The sequence below is a fragment of the Opisthorchis viverrini genome, assembly GCF_000715545.1.
Source record: "Opisthorchis viverrini unplaced genomic scaffold opera_v5_78, whole genome shotgun sequence".
Lineage (NCBI taxonomy): Eukaryota > Metazoa > Platyhelminthes > Trematoda > Opisthorchiida > Opisthorchiidae > Opisthorchis > Opisthorchis viverrini.
In genome coordinates this window covers 1473841-1496531 of record NW_008751734.1, presented here as the reverse complement: position 1 = coordinate 1496531, position 22691 = coordinate 1473841, and the positions used below count along the sequence as shown (strand labels likewise).

Genomic DNA, 22691 nt, shown 5'->3' with positions numbered 1-22691 from the left:
ATACTGGGTAGATATAAATGATAATATTGAAGGTGCACCACCAGCAAAGGCGGCTCTAGCACTGCATAAATTACAAGTTTGCTAACTTCCGGATTTTGAAGCATGATTAATTCATGCGGCTAGATTAGCCCAGCAGAATTCCTTTTTGTTCCACAATTCCACGGGGATATCAGCGTTATTCATTTGGCATATTCTGACATAACAATAAAGATTCCAGTGCTCATGTTTCATCAATTCACCAGCTGCGTATTGCTTGTGGTTTCTAGTTAGCAATGTGTCTTTCACCTGTGAATGATTAAAGCCTCTATGTTGGACCATTTTCCGCAATCCGAGAACGATGGTCCGTTAAGGTGTTTACAGGAAACTGATGGTCGTAGACTGAAACGTGATCACGAATCCAGGCGTTTTATCCACCACCATTTTATCTTCCAGTTGACTGGCTTTTGGCCACTTGTGAGTTCGAACACTACACGAATTCTTCGCAGTGAGAGTAGACAAATAACGGTGAACTTGTACGCGTATTCACTCGTATGAACGCATGCGAAGTTTTATGCTGAAGATACTGATTCTTACTACACTGCTTCAGCAGAGCTATAAGGATTATATCAACGTGTGGTGGAACGACCGTTGCCAGCAGAAGAGCGCCCATCTAGAGTAACACGCCAAAAAGAGGACATCAGGTTCTACGGGGCTTCCGAGACCGTCCATTCTAGTAGCGTGTAACTTTAGGGATTGACGGTGAGCATTTTTGCGGAAAATTATGAGGAGTTGTCTCTCCTGAGTACAGCCTTCTGTAAAGTGAGGTGAATTGGCCGACTCCATCCGTCTAGCAGGATATTTGTCTGAAAGTTAAGTGTGCATATGTGATATTTCCCACCTTATCTAATCCAACGACCCAGCTTGTAAGAGTAGGTGCCAGAAAGCTCAGTGGATAGAGGGCGGATTTACTGACCGGAAGGTCCGTGGTTCGATCCCGACCTCTGCCTCTAGACTTCCCCCGTCTAGTCTTGAACAAACTGGTAGTATTCCGTCCCTCGTGCTTCCCTCTGGTGGCATGACAGCTAGGCACCGAAAGGGTGCCACAGCTGAACGGTTTTTGTTTTTTTTGTCGCAAAGAATGATCACTTTTTTCGCCTGGTTTAGACTTGATGTTAGAATCTGTTAAATTCAAGTTTTTCACTTGCCATTGTATTTTGCACTGGCAGCCAAATTTCCTGAGTGAATAAAATACTAAAGAATAAAACAAGCCAAAACACAGTAGAACACGCTTCTACCCTACCCCCAGTTGATTCCATCACAATGAACTTGGTCATTGAACATAATGAAAAATTTCTTGTGGCTGAGTGTTACCCGTTCAACATGATTTGAATCTGTCCCAACTCGACCACCCCATGAAATCAGTTGCTATGGGCAGTTTATGCAACGGTTGTGCCTTCAGTCACTGGTAACAAGTTTTGCTTCCCAAAATATGGAGACATTTATTCGCGAATTTCAGTTATATACTGCCGAATTCCTCGCCTACTTCTTAACAATGAGACAGCCGTTAGTGGACGGGTAAATAGGCGGATAATATTATGGGAAAGAACGTCGTTGCTCGTGGGCGCCCAGTATTCGCACAATGGGATTGAATTTTTGAATACTTTGGCACGTTTCTAATGGACTAAGTCAGACAGGCGGCTGAATTCAGAGTAGCAGTCCAAACTTTTGGGGCCCCATCTAAGCATCCCGAGGTGTAAACGTTCCTAGGAAAGTATTAAATCAAAATTTTTCCGCCAGGGATATGATTGTCTTAGTTCACAATGAAATCTGGCGGAGTTCGAAAATATGGTCGTAGATCAAGTTGGTTTTTGATCTGACATATACGCTTCAAAACGCAACAGTTTGGATTAAAATGCTTTATTCCACTCATAAGGGTTTTGCAGCTAAGATTATTGTGCGGCCAAGGAGCCCCTTTCTCATAACCTGTAGTAACGGTATTTTTCTCAGCTTAGTTCTCCGTCTGAGCCACCCAAGTTTGTGTTCACCTCAAAACAACCACCGAGGGTGCACAAGGTATATTAACACCAAAAACGAAGTCGGAAACACTTGTACAGCGCTTCATATATATAGCGCAGGTGGTAATAACTTTCTGGAAATTCTGACGCGTTCTGGATCCGCCAATGGCAACCGGCATTCGGCCAATACTGGGTCATGATTGGCTGTTGGGTACCGACTTTCGACCAATCAGATCTCGGCTTGATTCCGGACCGGCATGCTTCCCGAATTCTTGGCCAGTCTCGCATGGGATGGACTTTTTGGCCATAGCAACACCTGAGTGCGAATGGTAAATGGGAATCCACGTTGAATTCCGCCTAACATAACCAATGAAAGAGTTTTCGAATTCGTGCCCTGGCAACCCAGTGGAATCTCATGTTTAGAGTTCTTACAGGAGCATAGAAAAGCGAAATAAAGGCTTTATTGAGATCACACTGTTCGAATATTCTTGCTGCCCACGTTCGTTAGTATACAGTGAAATGAACTCTGCAAACGAGCGTCAATTAGTCTTAAGAAGTAACCAGTGGAGGAAATGAAACTAAAATCGGCGTACAGGTATTCCTAGTGTTCCGTATTCTCAAAGCAAGCAAAAGCAATTCGTCAGTCTACTCTTCCAAACCGGTAAACCGATCCCAAGTGGTGACTTTGCAAATTCTGACTGGTTTTGCTCACTGAGGATTCGATAGACCAGGTGGCCTCGGATTTGCAAGCACTGTCCACGGACTACATCTAGTGAGTTTGAAATAGGATGACCCCATATCATTTTGAGCCTTCACGTTTTAGGGTGATTAGATGACAGAGTTCCAGACATGGTTTCTAGGTTCGGATACCAACTGCGCTGAAGAAACGATACGATCAGAAGCTGATGACAAACTATTTACTTTAGTTTCTAAAATGTTCAACAAAGGTATCCAAACTGACGAGTTCTCTTTGCAATGCAGATTGAACAACCTTTGGTTGCTTGAGCAAAAACACATAAGTAAGCTTTTGGAAAGTTGTTTGCAAACCCTAGTTTTCCAGAAGCCATTGTAACCAAACGGTATTAAGCTATACTGGAGGTTTTGAGGCTTTCGTTCTGGATCGATAGATTATACATCACGTGAAAGTCTGTCCGAATAGCGCGATCGCCTTCCGGAGGTACATTTTTGTCCCAGTTGCTTACTTTCGAGGCTGGGGAGATTTCGTGTTGAATGTCACAACCAGGTCGCGACTGTGAAAGAAAAGTACATCCAGGACATGCAAGACCGATCGTTGTTTTAGGCAGCATTCCGCCTGACGCAGCATTCCGCCTGACTTGATCTCGTCAAATGTGCATCGGACCAATGAGTCCACCTGAATTGTTCCACTGGAACAACACAATTCAAAAGCTTTTATTAGTGACTGATTCAATCCCTTTTTGGTGTGGGATTAGCAGCTCTGAAGAAAATTACAGTCAGCGGCTGTACTAGTTATCTTTAGGTATGTTCAGAAGAGGCGAGTATCAGTGTGACGGGAAAAGGTGAAAGGCTTCAGAACACTTATGGGATGAACTTCGCTTAGATGGATCTCGACTATTTCGATCCTTCAACTGTGATACTCTTTCGGTGCGTACCACTAGAATGAAAGAAAGTCTGGACAATGGCAGTCAAAGTGCGAGAGATAGGTTCCATCCTTGTACCTTGAGGTCACTATAGCCGCTCCTTAACCGACGAGCCATCCACATATTTGAATAAATTCCCAGCTACTCGAGTGAAACACAGCAATATCTGCACAGTCTCGTTTTTTTCCGACCGGAAGTAGACAACAAATTTCCAAGCAAGCAGTCTTCATCTCAGTTCCACTTCATAGTGGTCGCACATTGAAACGCTGACGTCAAATTTTTCCGCTTATTGAACGAATCCAACCTAACAGTAGGCAAACATGCTAATGAAGTGGTATCCGGATTGTTCTCAGGTAAACAGGAGAACCGGATCGATTCCAGATGCATCTGGGCAGACTGTCGAGTGTCTTGAAGGCGAAATCAGCTTGCACATTTTAATCCGGGTGAAATGTCTTCAACAGCAACTCCCCAAACAATGGTATTCAAAAAAACTAAGCAACAGACTTTTCTGCACTGATGTGATGAGTGCTCAGTTATGAAACAAGTGTTCAATATCTGAGGTGAATTCGTCCTTGAGCGAAAATCGATAGATATCCGGCTTTTCTATCCTTCTCCAGAAGAGGTCGCGTGGCATTCCAAACATGTCTAATTCGTTATGATCACGGATTTTTGGCACGACGGTCAAGCCAAAGAAATTAAAGTTCAACCATCTATATAATCGTCAATTATAATCGTTCAGCTGTAACACCCTTTCGGTGCCTAGCTGACTTGCCACACGAAGGAGGCACGAGGATACTGTTAGGTCGCCCAAGCATAGACAGGGAAGTCCAGAGGCAGATGTCGGGTTCGAACCACGGACCTTCCGGTCAGTAAATTCGCACTCTAACCACTTGGGCCATCTCGCCGTGCAAAGTGTCAACTGTTTTATTGGACACCATTATCGCAGTGTAATCTTTTGAAGGAGCTCCACTCACAAGATTGAAGGATATCATCTAAGAGTGACTTTGTTGTGCCTCCTGTTGGAACAAAAAATCGCAAATCTTGCAAAGTGTTGGTGCAATCAGAGCACAATTTTGACGGAAACTCAGAGAACGCCCCTACCTGGTGAGTTTGAATACGGAGGAACCGATCGCAGACTGCCAAGAAGCTTTCATCAAATGTGCGCATATTTTCCTTCAAGAATATATGCTGCGATATCCTGAACATCTCGACAACTGAGGTTGTCTTTGCTATACAGAATCATCAGATGTAAGATATTCATCTGTGTCCTTCAGTTTATTATTCCCCCGCTAAAATCGATTCGGTATGCGAGTGAGTGTAATTCGCGAGTGCTATATGGGGTCTATACGCATCATAGGCAGATACACCACGTTCGTATGATTGGTTGTGTTCCTTTACCGGTCACTATTGTGGTTCACAGTAAGTCAGAAGAACACGTAATTAATGACACGGGTGTATTGCGTGCACGCGGCCCACTGGTCCACTTTCATGGCGGGTAAGCAAACGAATGAGTCATATCCAGTCAGCCCACAACGCCCACGCGAGCAAATCAATCAGACACGCACCCAATCAGCACTCAAGTCACACACCAGATCGATGGTGGAACGACGAACGGACACACACCCGAGCAAACTCTCTGACACGCCGCTAGATTTAGCCAACTCCAGCTTGATAAAGCTCGACCGGCCTTGACTCCCTAGCCGACCGGCGCAGACAGCTTGCCCCATCTGTGGTTGTCTCCAAACTCTCTTGCTTCAGTCCGGAGTCCACCTGCACTGACGTCTCCAGTGTTTGTTCCGCACCTGGTCCATGCTTCCTAGTTCTAATATGGTCTAAATGACGGCGCATTATCCTCCCGTCTTCTAACAGCATGTCAATAAGGTTACGGTTTGTCATCTTCACAGACATGCACGCACCCATTCATTATCTGAAGGCTGAAGTTTGACATAAACCTCCTCGCCATCTCGTAATGTGCGACGTCAGGCGTGCTTATCTGCGTTTTGCTTCATGGAGCACTGCTGTTGTTTGACTCTAAGCGCCAAATCCGGCCGTAGTAGAACCAAACATGTTCGAGGTCTTCGTCCCATTAGCAGTTCGCAGGGAGCCTGGCCCGTAGTAGTGTGCGGCGTAATTCTGTACTGCAGCAAGAACCTGTCGAACCTTGTTTGTACGGGACCTGGGCTTTGTTTCCCCAATCCAACTCTCCTTCACAACTTTTGAATAAGTTGGTCATTTTCCAACAAACTGTCGGAATTTTATCCATTTTCTAGCCTCTATTTTGTGGTCTTCCTGAAATGAATATGTGCCCATAGGATTCATTGGCCTACTCACGCGGGAAACCGGGAGTTCCCAATTTTCTTGGGTCTCACTGCTCAGGGAATCGACTGAAATCCGACCGATGTAGCTTTCCTCGTGGGACAGAAACATTGCGTCCGTTCAAACATTTTCTCCGCGCACAAATAAGTGATTTATTCAAAAAGGTGCAAAAAACACTTGTCAATTTTTTCTCCATCGTTGACAGTCATTCAGCCGTTCTTTCGGCGTCGACAGGAGTTCCGTGACTATAAGACCAGTTTAAAAATGACACTCAACGTGTTCCTGCGTCAGCACTGAGCTGAACGCGCGTTTCCGTTGGCTTGACTCCAATAATGTTCATTTTGCGTGCGGAAATCTCGTCTTTAAGGTGAATTCAGACGATAAATATTCTAGTCAAATGTGTGTCACTCAACACGAATTTCGATTCAACCTGTAAATAACAGAATTAGCCTTCAATCTTAATCAGTGTTTCGTCCCTGTTGGCTAGCGTCATATTTGTGGAGAAAACAACTCTCTGAATCACACCGTTAGGTCATGTAAACATGGGACTTTCGCCACAGTTTCCAAAATTGTTTGAGACAAATGAATGCACAGGTCGATTCTTTAGTTAATTGAAGCTGGTTACTCATGGGTAGAGGTCCGTTCCACTCTTGTTAGGGGTCAATAAACGTGTCCTAGTGTGCAGGAATCTGCTCACAAGATTGCTGAAGACTCTTCGACTGCCCACCAGTTCCGTTCTTCTTGGGGCTTATCAGGTAGGTGCAGTTCCCGAGTTTCCGTCAATTTTATGTCCTACTTGAACCCGAATCGGACTGCTTTCGAGAAACACATTCATTTGTAAATCAATTTGGTTCTCATGAGAGACCCAACTGAATCTCTCGTTTATGATATTCTACAACTGAATGTGCTGCATACAGGCCACCTCATGATTCAGTTGGCACGATATTCGAGATATCGCAGTATATACTCATACTCTTCAATTTGCAAATGAGTGTATTTCTCGAAAACAGTCCGATTCGGGTTCAAGTAGAACATGAGATTGACGGAAACTCGGGGACTGCGCCTGATGAGCCACAAGAAGGGCCAAGCCGGTCGTGGGCTGTCAAAGCGTTTTCAGCAACCTTGGGAGTAGTTTTCTTTATGAAAATACACTGCGATATCTCGACTACCGTGCCAACTGATATATGAGGCGGCCTGTGTGCAGCAAATTAGTTGTAGAATATCATAAACGAGAGATTCACTTGATTTGGAAGTGTCTAAACTTCTTAATACTTTCTAAGAGTGATCACGGTTCGGTATCTCTCTGGAAGATTTCTCCGCATCTATTCAGGGTTCTTCCTCCGTTCTTTTCACAATTGCTCACTGCATAATTCTTCTAGCAGCCTACCATGATTTTGAGTTGTATTACACAATGCCATGATTACTATTTAGGGAGAATAGAGAAAAGGGGATCGGCACAAAATACGGCTGTACCAAGTTTAGCAAGTGATTAGAGCGCGGATTTATCGACCGGGAGGTCCGTGGTTCGAACCCGACCTCTGCCTCTCGACTTTCTTGCCTCGCCTTGGGCGACCTAGCGATATCATAGCCCTCGTGCCTCTTTTGTGTAGCATAGCAGCTAGGCACCGAACGACTTTTTTACGGCTGTACTCTTTTTGGTGCAAGACACCCACCACCACATTGGCGGATCCTTTTTTAAAGCAAGCTTGTTTCACTGGTTATCTTCCTCTCAGAATTTAAGATTCTAGAAGGTGGACTCCCCTAGTAACCATTTTAAAGGAACATCATCGTACAAACAAAAAAAATGAGTGAGCGATTATTTAGTGGTATTAAAAGAAACCGGAGACAAAAATGTACCCATCTTATTCGTCGGTACACGTAAACTAGGCACACGTTTCAACCACTGTGTCTCTTTTTCAGTACTTACTGGAGGAAAATCAATACAAGGTCCTGACATCAGTTTGGCTGATGAAAATGACTAGATTTATCGTCCATGATTTGCCGCTCTGCTTGTGACGTACTTGCGACGAGCATCGATCTGGTAATCGAATGTTGCAAGTATTGCATTAGAACGGGGTTCTGATTCGCTCCGTTTGCTTCGTGACCTCCGGGGTTGACTGCGTCTTTGGCTAGCTTTCCGCGTCCGGCACTGGCTTTCCTTGTGCCCACGTCGACTGCACACTGAACATTTGTGCTTCTTGTACAGACACAACCGCACAAGATGCCATTCACCGCATTGCCAGCATGCTGAAGGAGGCTTTGCTCCTTGTGACTTTGTCACCACAGGAGGTTGCTTGATGTCGTTTTGGCAATGATGAAAGCAAGGTTGGATAAGGGCTTCTCCAACATGGCCGTGTCGTGCTTAAGATTTAAAAGGCGCTGGCACTCATGGGTAACAGACTGCAGCGTTATCTCGGGAGTTTGTTCAATCTTGCTCAATAGTCTCGCCCTGACATCACTGTCTGAATGTGACTGAAGACCACATATGATGAAAAATGCTAGATATATCGTTCATGATTTGCTATTAATATTACTTATCACCATCTTGCCTGAGTTGCTATTTGAAGCTAGATAAATTTCTGAATCCAGTTGGCTATCACCTGTGACAGGTAAAGAACTCCAAGCTGAAGTTGTACCCTAAATTAAAAAAAACAGTCACAGAACTGACTCATAAAACTGAGTCATCCACATGTCTTAAACCAGACTTAAGCTAGTGAAATTTGGGCGTCAATCATAACCGACATTCGACGTTCCACTGCTAAATCTGGGAAAAATTATTTTGGTTCTTCAACTTCAACTATTCCAAAATTCCAGATTTCCCGGTTATCAATTTACTCAGAACCATTTTGAAGATGGGTGTGTGCCATGGACATTTCTGGAGGTCCCAAACGCCGAATCTGTTTATTATTCTCTGGCCGCACAGATCATTTTCACTAGTGTTTGCTTGTTAACCCGTAGATAGACAAGTAAACCATTTAGTTCATCTCATTCATGTTTTCTAATATGGCGCCCCGTTATTTGTAACCCGATGAACAGCGAGTTACTCTGGTTTACAGGAACGTTACACGCGTTTCGTCATGAAGTTTCAGCTCGCCTCCTCGATGAAGCTTTCGACTGCCAATCACCTGTGACTGTGTACATCGATGGTCCAAGGGGACACAAAACATGTTTATCCAGATCTGTGTTTTGTGGCATTTTTAGTCTGTCGTCTCCTCCTGGAAGTCAAATAAGTACTCATGGAGTTTCGTTTCTTCAAGATGAGAATGCCACTGGAACAAGGTCAGGTTTTTTAAATTGCCTTCTCAGCATGAATGTTTTTATCAACAGATTTGATGATTTTAAGAGGGTTTTGCCAAAACACCCAACTAAAGTTGGAAGCAATGATGTCCCTGTCAATAAACAAAGGCACCAATATTTCGAGGATGAACAGTTTACCCCCGAGTGTATCCTAATCTGTCCATTTTCTCGCACTGATCCGACATTATGATGGCTGAAAATACCACAGCGAAGGTGCAATCTCAGATACTTGTCCCTGAGGCACCTGATAGGTTAGAAAAACTGCTGTGCGCTTCCTGCTCGACACAAGAAAAGGCCTTCTCTTACCGGAACGAATCGTGCTCACGGATAGGTTAAACTGTCCACTAAGGCACGCTCCATATTATCCTTGCAATATTAGCCTCCATACTCAGGTTTTTTTGGCCAGAAGATGATCATGAGAGGTATATCTGATAAAGAAGAATTGCCTGGCTTTGTCGTCACTGGAATGATAAGCAGGCGAGCACAACCAGTTGTGCGTGAACAAGAATCAACCCCTTGGAAAGGTTTTGAACCGGTTGAGAAGTCAACGTTTCAGGAGAGCTTGATAAACAATAGGTAGTTTTTATTTGGGCAATGTTTCGCTTTTGACACAAAAGCTTCATCAGGCCAAGTGAGCAGGTCACCAAATTGGCCAGGTTATAAGGCAGACGGGGGACCATTCAGTGAGTCAGTCCTCTTCAGATTATCACACTAGATCAGTGTTGAGTGTCAATTACGGCTCTTGTCGGTTAGTCAATTTGCCAAAATCTTGGTTTGGTGGATTGGGGAGGGGGTCCAAATTAATTCCGATCGGTTTTTTGGTCGTTAATCTTCCACTTCAGGGTGTTTCACTTGATGATTCATTTCGGTTGCCACTGGTAGATTTTCCCTGGTTTTTTTGGGGTCTTGAGTGCTCCGATAATTTAGTTGGAGGGCTTGAGGTCAAGTGGAATCCAGATGATGACCACTCTTCATTCTGATGACCGCACACCAACACGTGTCAGCTCGACTGATCCAGAACCGTTTTCAACAAGCTTGCCAGTTCCACACCTTCTATTCTGTTAACACTGGGATGCTTGGTAATTTCTACCGTCTCGGCGATCAGTCTGTGTGACGTGTACCTTAGTCCTCGCCTCAAAGCCTCAACATTTCCTAAATCTAATTTGTGTCCCGTGTCGAGTGCGTGTTCCGCAATCGCTGAGTCTTTCATTGACGCTTGATATTCATCTGCTTTTCTCGGCAGCCTGTTTATTTTTCTACTATGCTCTCCGACTCTGGTGTGTAGTTCCCTGGCCGTCTGTCCTATATAGACCTTAGTGCAGTCATTACACTTGATTTCGTAGACACAGTCCCTGGTTCTGTTTGCCGGGAGGCGATCCTTCAATTGCACCAGTGCAGAACGCAGAGTGTTCCCCCTCTGGAAAGCTACTCTAATGTTGGCCGTGTTTAGAATTCTTCGACTTACATCCACTGTCCCTGGTTTATATGGAATAAAGGCTGTCCCGATGCATTCCCTGTTGGGTTTCGCTACCGGTACCAACACCCTTCGCAGTTAACGCCTAATCAAGCTTGCTCGACATCCACTACCCCGAAGTTTGTTCTTTACCTCAATTTGGGCCGCTGTCCAATCAGCTTCTTCTGTGCACAGGGCCCTTACACGCCTAAACATTAATGAGGCAGTACTGGCGAAAACCGACTTTGGATGGGCATACGAGTAGTTTAAAACTCCCCCAGTGTCGGTGGGCTTCTCGTACACTGTGGTCTTTAGTTTTCCCCCGACCTTATGTGTCATGCAGTCTAAAAAAACCAGTTTAACCGAGGTTAACTCTATCTCCATACCAAATTTGATGTGTGGACTCAGATCATTGAGATAGTTGTAAAACTGACTAACCTTATCCCGTTTCATCACGACAAAAGTGTCATCTATATAACGCCAGAATATCTTTGGTGGGTATGATAATCCGGCTAAAGCCCTCTGTTCAAATTCTTCCATAAAGGAAGGCATAAAAACATGTCTGAATCTCACTCACTTCGTCTTTGACTCAGTGGTTTATACTCAAGAACAATGTCTAACAATGGGATCTCCAATATCCCCGGTTTTGGCAAATATATTTATGGAAGTATTTGAACAGAGAGCTTTAGCCGGATTCCCATACCCACCAAAGATATTCTGGCGTTATGTAGATGACACCGATTGTTTATCAAGCTCTTCTGAAAAGAATCAACCCCATTAATATTCGTCGTCGCTCCACAGATGTATGGCTCAGTGGTTATGGAGTGAATTTACTGACCGGGATGTCCACGGTTCGAAACCGACATCTGCCTCTCGACTTGCCCCGTCTAGTCTTGGGCAACCTGGCAGTATCCCAGCCCTCGTACTTCCTTCTGGTGGCATGGCAGTTAGGCACCGAAAGGGTGCCATGGTTGAGCGATATTTTTAGTGTCAGAAACGATTGTGTTAGAAATGTCGATCAAATTCTGAGGTGTTGAACAAAATGTTGAAAAAAAATCTTGACCCGCTTAGCTTGTCAAACAAGACCAAATGAGTATGAACAGTCTTTAATTGTTGTTTTGTTTGCCATAATATGATTCGCACCAGACGACTGTCCAAACAGACCCCTGCAGTGTTTCAAGACAACTGTGGGTAACTTCTTTCAGTTAGATTCACTCGTTTACCAATCTCCGAAGTTAGCAAGAATAGAGCTGCCTCTTGAATGTCGAATGCTCGGGTTGCCTTTGTCGATTCAGTATAATCGTTGTTCGCGCGCAATTTTTGCATGCACTGACGAGGAACGATTCAGATCATTTTGATAAACCACTCACGTTGACTATCGGTCCCTTGTTGCGCACCTGTGTGCGCTCCGCGTCTAGTAAAGTGGACGGAAAATGTTTGATTGATACATAAGACTTAATTTCCTCAGGCGAAATCAGTAAGCATTGCACTGCGGTTATTCCATCGGTGGTGATGAGTGATCTAATTTCTGTGTCCTGTAAATAAGGTTACATAAAATAGGCTATCTTTTCTCACTCTGTACACCTCCAAACACATGATAATTAGTGTAACTCTATCTCCGATGAAAAACCAAACACCACAGGCCAGTTTTGTCCCGGAAATTTCCAACACATTCGAATGCTTGAGTTTAAATCATCGCAGCGAGTTCCTATTGTGTTTGACAATCACTTTAGGAGCCCATCTTGTTTTGAACACCTAAACAATCCCGCGATACTCTTTCGATCACGTGCTCACCACCCGAATTTTAGTTAACCGCAACTTGTCACACAGAGAGGCGAAGAGAGTAAACAGACCATGCTTTTGCACCCAGCGAAATTCAGAGCGGAACCGCCGTTTTCACCCCCAAACTCGTAAAGATCTCATGAGTACGAATATAAAAGTGGAAACCAGTAGTGGGCTTTTGAACAAATTGGCAGCGAAGTTATGAGTTTTTACCATCATGGAAATACACTTGGATATCTCGAATATCGCACAACTAAATCATAATGCGGCCTTTATATTCAGTTGAGGACAACCAGGAGAGTCAGCTGAGATTCATGTAAGTCACCTGTGAAAACCAAGTTGATGTGCAAATGAATGTATTTGTACACGTTAACCGCAGTCACACAGAGAGGCGAAGAGAGTAAACAGACCATGCTTTTGCACCCAGCGAAATTCAGAGCGGAACCGCCGTTTTCACCCCCAAACTCGTAAAGATCTCATGAGTACGAATATAAAAGTGGAAACCAGTAGTGGGCTTTTGAACAAATTGGCAGCGAAGTTATGAGTTTTTACCATCATGGAAATACACTTGGATATCTCGAATATCGCACAACTAAATCATAATGCGGCCTTTATATTCAGTTGAGGACAACCAGGAGAGTCAGCTGAGATTCATGTAAGTCACCTGTGAAAACCAAGTTGATGTGCAAATGAATGTATTTGTACACATACGCATACCTGCAAAATAATTTTGTTTCAGAGGGCAACCCACATGAATTCCAGTTGAATTCTTCGATTTATGGTAGGTTAATTTACAAAAGATTTTTACAGACTCCCAGAATATCCGCATCGTATTCAGGGTGAATAAGATGGAATGCAGCGTGTGCATTATTTTATTCATTGATTTATTTAATAATTTATTATTTCGGTTACTAGCTACTATTATTAGTTTTTATTATTGTTAACTGGTCACCGAAAAAGCAGATTTAGGAGCATTTTAATCAGGATTCAAAGTAAGCGTACTTCAAAATTTACAACACCATTAGGAGACCGTTAGTACACTACGGAGACCTAATCATCCCAGGTGATCAGACTGACGTTTGGTTCGCAGTGACACCCACATTGTCTCAGTCAATTCACATGCATCCTGAGGGACACCCTTTGGATGTCTACTTGCTTGTTTTAATTCAAAGGAGGGTCAATCCGATATGTATTGATTTCTCGTGAACACACGCACGTGACTGACGCAAGCTGACCAACCAGACAACCCCTTGAAGGTTGACTGCACGCCTGTAGGCATCGGTTTTTTTCTGAACTTGATAATGCCCATTATCCCGCTACTCTGCTCAGTCCTTTGCGGTGTTTTAAAACGATTACTATACCGAAACGAAATTTTCTTTTCCAGCCGCGATTTGGTGTACAAGTCCGCCTCCGGAATGTGAGTACCCCGAGGAGAGACCACACAATCTGTTTGCGTGTAGTGTCCTCTCAATCGTCAGAAGCCCTGGACAAAACGTAAGATAGAGATTTTTGTAAATATCCAAATGAAAGGTTGAAAAGTAAGAAGGCTTACAGAATCGCTATGGAGCAGATTCGTCAATTCTCTTGGCTTACCATAAGTTTAAAACCAACCGAAGTTCAAAGAAAAGAGTGTTCCGCATCCTTTGAAGGACGTTCTCTATTCAGACGACGTTTACAGCAGCTCATGTCTCACAGAGGTTGTTTTTGTGTCCCTTAAGTAAAAAAACCAACTTGGTAGAACCGTCCGTCTGAGAGCTAATTCTATACTGCTGACGTCTCTAAAACGGGTTTATCTCAGAGGATCTTCATCCACGCAGAATGTGGTTTATTCGCCTTTTAATGGCCAAACATCAAGCCTTTTGGCGCATTTTCACAAAGAACTGAGAGTAAATCAACCATTTGGTTGGTTTCACGCTGTAACACTGAGCAGTATTCTGGAATCTAATTGGGAGTTTAGTTCCAGATAGCTTTCGAAAGCTTGTGACCAAAACGATACACTACTTATAGACTGAAGCACTCACTGATTTTTTACTAACTTGCTTAGTTACCTACTTACTTATTTCCTTACTTAATCTCTCACTTACTTACGTACTTGTCTACTTGCTTGCTTACCTAAGTACTCGCTCAATCCCTGGAAATCAGTAGCAGGCAAAACTTCTGAAGGGGTCAACGGAATGTTCCCTGACAGAGCAGTCTTGGTTAGGGATTTGTTCAATTTATTTTGCCCATTTCTTATATACAGTGGACCTTCCCATAACAGCTGACAGACTCGAAGTTTACTGTTTTTAATATAAGCAGCACAATTAACGAACTGTGAGCACGGCGTCAAAGCCGAAGTTGTATCTGTGTGAAGGGATAACTTTAGCTTCTATTTAGTATGAACCCCGTACTTTTTTGTCTAGAAAAAGAGTTATGTTATGCGCCGTCCTCTCTACATGTCCTCGTAAAATTAGGCAATAAATATATCACTAAACAATTTAAAACTAAATGATTTTTTCTCGGAAGTACAATGACGCTTTTTTAGTAGTTTGTGTTTTTTTTGTTAGCGATCGGCCACCTTTGTGTACGACCTACTCATGCATAACCCAGTCCAGTCTGTGAGTGAATTTGAGTGAACAATAACCTACGATAGATAGACCGTTTTATCAAGATAAAAAATATGCTTTAGGAAAGCCCACTGTCACAAAACAATAAAACCAGACTGCGTGGCTCCCGTGATGACTGAGCGAAGGAGACACTTTATTCTTACTAACATTCAACCGGTTTTCAAAGTGTTGAAAAAGTAGGGTTTTTTATTCCAATTCGATTGTTTCCGTTCTATTAAATGTATCAAATCAGATATTCTTCAACTCTGTGTAAAAAACCTGCTGGATATTGCTGTTTGGTAAGGAGAAGATGAGCACGTTTCACTCGCAAAATCGAGTTGATATCCAGGAAGTGGATCATTCTTTTATCAATGAATAATTCTAAAGCAACTTTGGGAGACTGAGAAATCTGGGATTGCAGTCCTAAAAATGTACCGAATATCTCATTGTAACTGTTGCAAGAAAGTAGTTGCGTTGTTAACTGTGCCTTCACGTGTGTATACTGAACTGATCCCGCAAGTTTCAAATTCTCATACGGCTGTGGTTAGACTGGTTAAGTGGGAGCACGCAAACTTTTCTGTACGAACCGCTTGAGGAATGCTCACGTGACCAGAGGATACTCGGACGAACAACGTGCGAGTGCGCATATGAAGCCTCATTACCGCTTATCGATAATTTGCATAGAAGCAATCGGACAACCCCTGTAGTTGGTGACGCACAGAAATTTCAACTGGTATTCGTACATATCAGACCATTGGTGCAAGCGGGTAATCACATTCAGAAAGGCCACATATCACTTCAGGGGATACATTTCATGATTAACTCAAAGAGGTCAACCCAGTCAAAGTTGAGTTTAAATCACAGAATTGTGTATTCTGTCCGGATAAACAAGTCGCAGAGCAAATCAAATATCCCCGCTCATCATGACAGAGGGTCTACTAATCCTCGCGACATGAATAGTGACCTTCTCATTGTGAATCCCTTTCATAAAAAAATCGTCTAGCTGTAGCACCCTTTGGGTGCCTAGCTGCCATGCCACCCGAAGGAAGCACGAGGGCTGGGATACTGCCAGGTTGCTCAAACCTAGACAGGGGAGACAGGGGCAGTCGAGAGGCAGAGGCTCTAACCACCTGGGCCATCTCGCCCCCAATCCCTCTCATACGATGATTTCATCTCTTCATGAGAGTGTAATGGCAACTGGCTGACTCGCCATGCTCACGACTGTATGGTAAGTCTTCTCTGACCGTATTTATCCATGGTGTTTGTAAGACCTCTCAAATCCTGGACGCATCAGACGATGCAGAGTAAAATGATAGTAAGATGGTGGGGATAATACCAGTTTCAAACATACCACGTTTCTCCGGAATTCCACCGCCCTGGGTGTAAACGTGAACTCAGAAAATTAGAAATTTATTTGATAATAAACTGAACATCTGGTGATTTAGTAAAAAGTGTGACTGTACATGTGAGAATATAATCCATAGTTTCACTATACGTTTAGTACACAGATGTGTGCAGTAAATGGAAGACGGGGTCTCTTGGCAACTTAAATGACCCCTGAAGAAAGACTCTGTGTGTGTGTGTGCATGCACGCGTGCGCGCGCGCGCGATTCAATCCGAAACATCCGAACTTTCGACCGTCATATTCAAATCTGAAAACGGCACAAGTGTAGTGCATGAGTGCAGTAGCAACCAGCATGTGGAGAATGAAATGCAAAAAAAGGCACGTTACCCACGTTAATCACATCAACCGACCACGAATGAGCACAGCAGAATAGGCAAGCAAAACGTTCGCAGTGCGGTGCGTTGGATTTGTATGTTCAAAACCATGAGGACAACACACACAGGTTTCTTCAAGTATGAATATGTTAAACGTATGTACATCAGGCACGCAAAAGTCTCTATGTCACTCTCTAATCAAGGGTGTGGTCTGATGAGCAGAGGCGCTTAAGTGGCTCCTGAATGACATGCCTTAAAAGCGCGGTTTAGGATGTACATACCATGAGGAAACTGTCAGCAAAGATGACAAAAAGGAATGACTGATCGCAGTCGTTAGATCACGCTGATTAGAGGTCGTGATGTTATGCTTGTAAAGTAGGAGTAAAGCGGCTACGGGGATGATGAGCCCCACCAATGATCGCTCGCCAACGTGTACCATACCAACGCTTATGCGGAAGCAAAAACATGAACTCAGTTTAGAAGGCGTAAAGAAGCGGGCTTACTAATGTCATCCTCATTGCCGTCTGATAGGTGATTTACTAAAATTGGTCAAGATTAACGCGATTATCGGTGAAACAAATCGCAAAGAGAGGGGTGTGGTTTGTGCACGGTACAAGATATATAACCTTTATTCTTAACTGTTTTGAGATGAGTTGTCAGAACAGTGTTCTCTGCCTGAAAAATCCAGCTTCATGATGGCTCCACTCTTCACTATGACTACCAAGGTGTGTTGCTACAGACTACTCACTAGTAGTCAGCTGGTCAGCTGAGTTGGTAAACAGCCAAGTGAGCCGATACTATACCGAAAGTTTGGATGTTTACACTGGCCTTTAATCAGGTGACAGTTGATATGTCTGCCAAGCTTGGCGCTTCGCTTTTCCAGTGTTTGGCGATATCTCGAGGAAGCACCATCATTGCGTGGTAGGGGGGTGTAAGAAAGTTACTCGCTCAGCCACCCACTGACGGCACCACTCTCCTCGAATGGGGACGAAAGGTTGCAACTTCTAGCGATCCATGTTTCCAAGATGTCTGAGTAGATAACCAGAGTAATTAGTTTGTTTATATGTTTTACTCGTGTTGAAATCACGCAGATTCCTAGACCTAAACTCCAGTTGAGAAGTTTTCAAGCTGGCTTCTGAACCGATCCAAGATCCTGTAATTGCTATGTTGATTACCGAATGGAAACTTGTTCGATAACGTCTCTCATTATATGACTACAAAGTGGTAATTCATTAACAATCTTTGCAGCCGGATTTTGTAATCATCAAAAAGTCACGAATTTCTGAATCCGCTTGCAGAGGTCTTCTCTGTTTTTCACCATCACACTGTATGTAGCGTCACCTATTTGCAATCGAAAAATCACGTAGAAAACTCTCATTTAACACCTCACAACCGAGTGCAAGCTGTCCGATCAAGGTTTCGAAAGCTTACTGTAATCTTCTGTTGGCAGATTCTGAGGTAAAACCAACAGAGCAAGGCTGGACTGAAGAGGCGCACTTCTAGCTGGATAATGGTTTCAGGTTCTTCCAAACAACTTCCAAACATCATTACTGAATGAGTGTTCTACGCATTCTATTCATTCCACCGAATACAAATCCGACCATTCATCAAAGCCGATATCAATTGGAAACAACTCTCAAAACGAAATACCCGCGAGAAAAAAATAAGCCTGCAAGTTCATGAAAGGGAATCGGTCTGTGATTTGTACAGCACTTGAATTGTAGGTTAAGAGAAAGTTTTTTTGAGTAAACTGCTCAAGTTCATAATTTCGGCAGTTGCCGAAATGATGACGGTTCACATCTTCTCTTGGACAGCCAATGCAGTAACGGATATGTTTGTTATACCGCTTTCCATCGCCTTGTTTCATCCCCTTTTATCTGTCTGCGTTTTCGACGGCCTGATAAGATTTTCGTCCTTTCTGACAAGATTTTATTTTGTAAGTCAAGTCATTCAGTGCAGAAAAGCGGAGAAGCGCTGCAAAGTTACTTCATTGGAGTCATCAACATTGCACATCTCACACATTCCCAGGGTGGCTTCAATCGGCGACCTCCCGGCTGACATTTGAAGACTAAACCGTTTGACCACAAGTGGTTCGACCGGCGGTTTGTTTTAACTCTTACTTAGACGGAATAAAACGCCGCGACTCCGAAATTCAAATAAGCTACTGACTGCTCCGCAGAGTAACGACCTACCGGGTGAAAGTTGTATTCGTAGTGTGGGTTTCTCTATTTCCTTATTTTCCTTCTCCTTTTTTGGATCTTTAAGCGGGCCTCTTTCATTCCAACTGCTCCAGCATCATCCCGTACAGTCGCTGTTATACGAGCATGAAGAGTTGCCAGGCAGTGGAGCTACCTGATGAACAATGGAAACCCACACCTTTTCTGGGTAACGCTTGATTGTGGTCTAATTGCTTGCATATACTGCTCACACCGGCAGTTTGTTCTAGCGGTTGGCCAGCCTTGCTTGAAAAAATCAAAACAGAGCAGTAAATTATAAAATTGTAAAAGCTGAAATGCCCAACTTTGATAGTTTATTATTTACTCGAGAAAGAGTTTGATCTGCCCGAGGAGAACGTTTTAACTCATATTCTGGCCCAAAGCTTGTCCCCTCTAAGAAACGGTGCATGCAGCCTGAAACATTGCTAGACTCCATTTTCGACAGCACTTTGACTTTCGGGACTTATTAGGCGAAATTTCACACGGATCCCTCTTTACCACTCGCACTCAGATGCTGCTACGGCCGAGAAGTCCATTCCACACAAGATTCTCCAAAACTTAGAGACGCCTGCCGGTCTGACATCAAGCCGAGATCTGATTGGTCCAAATTCTGGACCCAGAAGCCAATCATGACCCAGTATTAGCCGAATGCCGGTTGCCAATGACGGATCCAGAACGTGTCAGATTTTCCAGAAAGTTATTGCCGCCTATGCTTTATACATGAAGCGCTGTACAAATGTTCCTGACTTAGTTTTGGACCTTAATATACTTTGTGCATCTGTGGTGGTTGTTTTGACGTGAACGCTAGCTTAGGAGGCTCAGACCGAGAAATAAGCTGCGAAAAATACCGTTACTACAAGACTGCTTCATTAGAGTTACTTATTCACGCTCCTCTATTCCGAAAAATAAATTGAGTGCCTAGAGCCTTAGAAGGTTAGTCCAGATCCTAGAAACTAAAAAACCTCTGCACAAGATTTAGGGTCTGCAAGGGGAACATCCTCGATCTTCGATGTTCTATCGCCTTAAAGTGTTCGTAGGTAGTCATTCTTAACATGTGAACTGCTATAAGTTGTGCAACAATCTCGAGTGAACTGGAAAATTAAATATGTAACTTAAAATGACCGTCATCGCCTCGTGCATATTTTTCTTCATTGAACCTTCAAATACCTCAGGTAAAGTGGGCCTTGTTGGCTGAGAACGTAGCGTTCTGTGATACGGGAACAAGCTCGCGCCAATGAAGTCATCTTTTTCAAGTCCGGCTGCAGATAGTTTGTGTATGGAGATTCGGTTCTTATAGATCAATGGGCAGATGTGAAACCTAGGGTTCGGAGGTCTAGAATTAAGTCATAATTATGGGGCAGCGACAACGGGGACCCAATCACCCACCTCTGCATTTTGGCTAACGGGACATGTTATACTGGACGGTGTTGTGAGCATCAATGCGTACCCAGTACCCTTCAGCACCCTCCCAGGTTATCTTGTGCCAAAAAGAAGTAAGGAACCATATATTACTTGCAAATAGTTTGTGGTCATTCACAGTCTGGTGCATCAACCACATCACTGCAATCAACGAGGTATTTGGTGCCTACTTCTGAGATACTAAGTAGTCGAAGGTATTTGTACTTTATTAAAGGGCACTGCAAAGTCCAGTTTTACTCCGTGTACTGATGAGTTGGGCCGTACTGCCACGATTTCGCCTTCCAAATACTAAAATATTGAAAAAAGAATGCATTTCTGTCTGATTTGTTGTGCTTCAGCCTGTAAATGTGCCTGATAATAGTACATGAGTACATGGCTTGAGTATATTCATCAGGGGTGGTTGGTTGGTTAGAGTTCGATGTAGGACGTTATGGCCTGCTTACCAGTATTTTCCTCGAAACAGGTGAGCAAACCAAGCAACTGAACGGTACAATTCTATGTACCAGACGTTTTACCAGAGTACGGGAAAATGCTTCAGAAATTTTCCTATCTATACTCTAATATTATTGTTTCACATTAATGGAGATGAATTAAGTGAATACTGATATTTAATTTAAGTTGTCGGAAGCAGACAAAGTTATGCTCTCGGCAGAGTGGCGTCCAAAATGATCAAGTTGCAATGACACGATCGATACAATGATTGCGTATTACGTGAAATATCTGTCGATAGCAACACCGTTAAAATCACCGAACTGTAGCACCGAATGAGGTTCGATGCTCACAGAATCATTAACCAAAAGGCACCAAATACATGATTATAAAAAGAGAGTACGCAACCAAAGAGGAAGAGTATATTCCGTCCGTTTCCGTACCTTGCAACTCATAAAAGACCTCATGAAGAGGAAGGGTATATTCCGTCCGTTTCCGTACCTTGTAACTCATAAAAGACCTCAGTAAAAATCCGTATGAATAATCTACACTGATCTTTTGCCTAGCCGTGAGATACATTGCTCTTTTACTGATTCCCTGGTCCGACTGAACGCATGAGATGAAATTTTTAAATTTTTCAGTTACTCAACATAATCTCTGGTTTGCAGCAGGTTCCACACGTTCAGTTTTAGCTTGGTTTACTAATTAAGAGACCCTCGACGTCCACTGTCGTGTACTATACAAAAATGCCCACTATAGTAATAAAACCTGAGTGGATATCTGTTTGCGACCGTAGGTTGAAATCCTATGAACTGCCAGATAGCAATTAGCTTAGCGTCACACCATTATTTATGGTGGTTGATTTATCTCACTTCTTAGTTGACCTCAAGATAGCCGGGTAATAACCTTTGTGCTAACATGTGTGTGCACTCGTGTTTCTATGGGGTAACCTGAACCACTGAACAGTAAGAGCGCACTGAGGAAGAGAAAGCGTTCCGTAATTCGCTGAAATGTTGAGGGTTAACCTTGAGTAGAACATGGGCCTTATCGGGTTAGATCGTTCGATCACCGAACTCTCCGGTTCTTATAACTGATATTAGGAATGATGTTCCACCGAAAGACTCCCAGTGATTGATAGAAGTATTTGGCGGAAAGGAAGTTGTTCCTAATGCCCTCAGTCCGGGGCTCTTTTTTCCCGTTTCCTTCCACATTTCAAGTATTGTGTTACTCGCGGTTATCTTTGGTTGACCTGATTGGCTCCGCGTAAAATAGTGTACCATAAATTGATAATCAGACCATGCAAGGCCGCTGTAAGATGACAAACACTTTTGCAATACTGCACAGGATAGCTGACCTGTGTTTTTTTCCAAAACAACTTGCACCTTGATTGCTCTATCGTGATCTTCAAGGCCATCCGATCGATGAAGAAATTAATTTTATTGAGTTCAATGAATTTGTTTTGATTAAGGCGAATCCATAACGGCCTACGCAAACATCCACCACGAGGCCTCCTCCTGGCCGTTTCCTGTTTGTTTGCGCAGTACTGACTCTTGTTTCTAATCAGCTGAGCATAACAAAGTGATGGAGGAATCTTTCAACTTCAGCCAAACAAACAGACCTAATTTTGTGTCCAAAAATTTTTTCAATTAACTTGAGGATCAGCTCAAAGATGGTCGAATCACTGATAGATTGCTAGAGTGAAATTCGTCGGAACCAATTTGGTTTTCACGGGAGACTCAATCGAATCTCTCGTTTATGATGTCCACCAGCTGAATGTGCTGCACACAGGCCGCCTCATGATTCAGTTGGCACGATATTTGAGATATCGCAGTATATTTTCATAAAGGAAACTACTCACAAGG

General features: G+C 43.4%; 1 protein-coding gene across 1 annotated transcript in view; it reads right to left on the bottom strand.

Annotated features, from left to right (window-relative positions):
* Nucleotides 1–11626: 11626 nt before the first annotated feature.
* T265_04639 (hypothetical protein) overlaps nt 11627–22691 on the bottom strand; it is a gene marked incomplete at both ends in the record, with an annotated part of 45069 nt that continues 34004 nt past the window's right edge. Inside the window, 3 exons of the mRNA XM_009169421.1 lie at nt 11627–11704; nt 12077–12214; nt 16011–16129. Of these exons, the coding sequence (XP_009167685.1) occupies nt 11627–11704; nt 12077–12214; nt 16011–16129 (335 nt within the window). The remainder of the gene's footprint in view (nt 11705–12076; nt 12215–16010; nt 16130–22691) is intronic.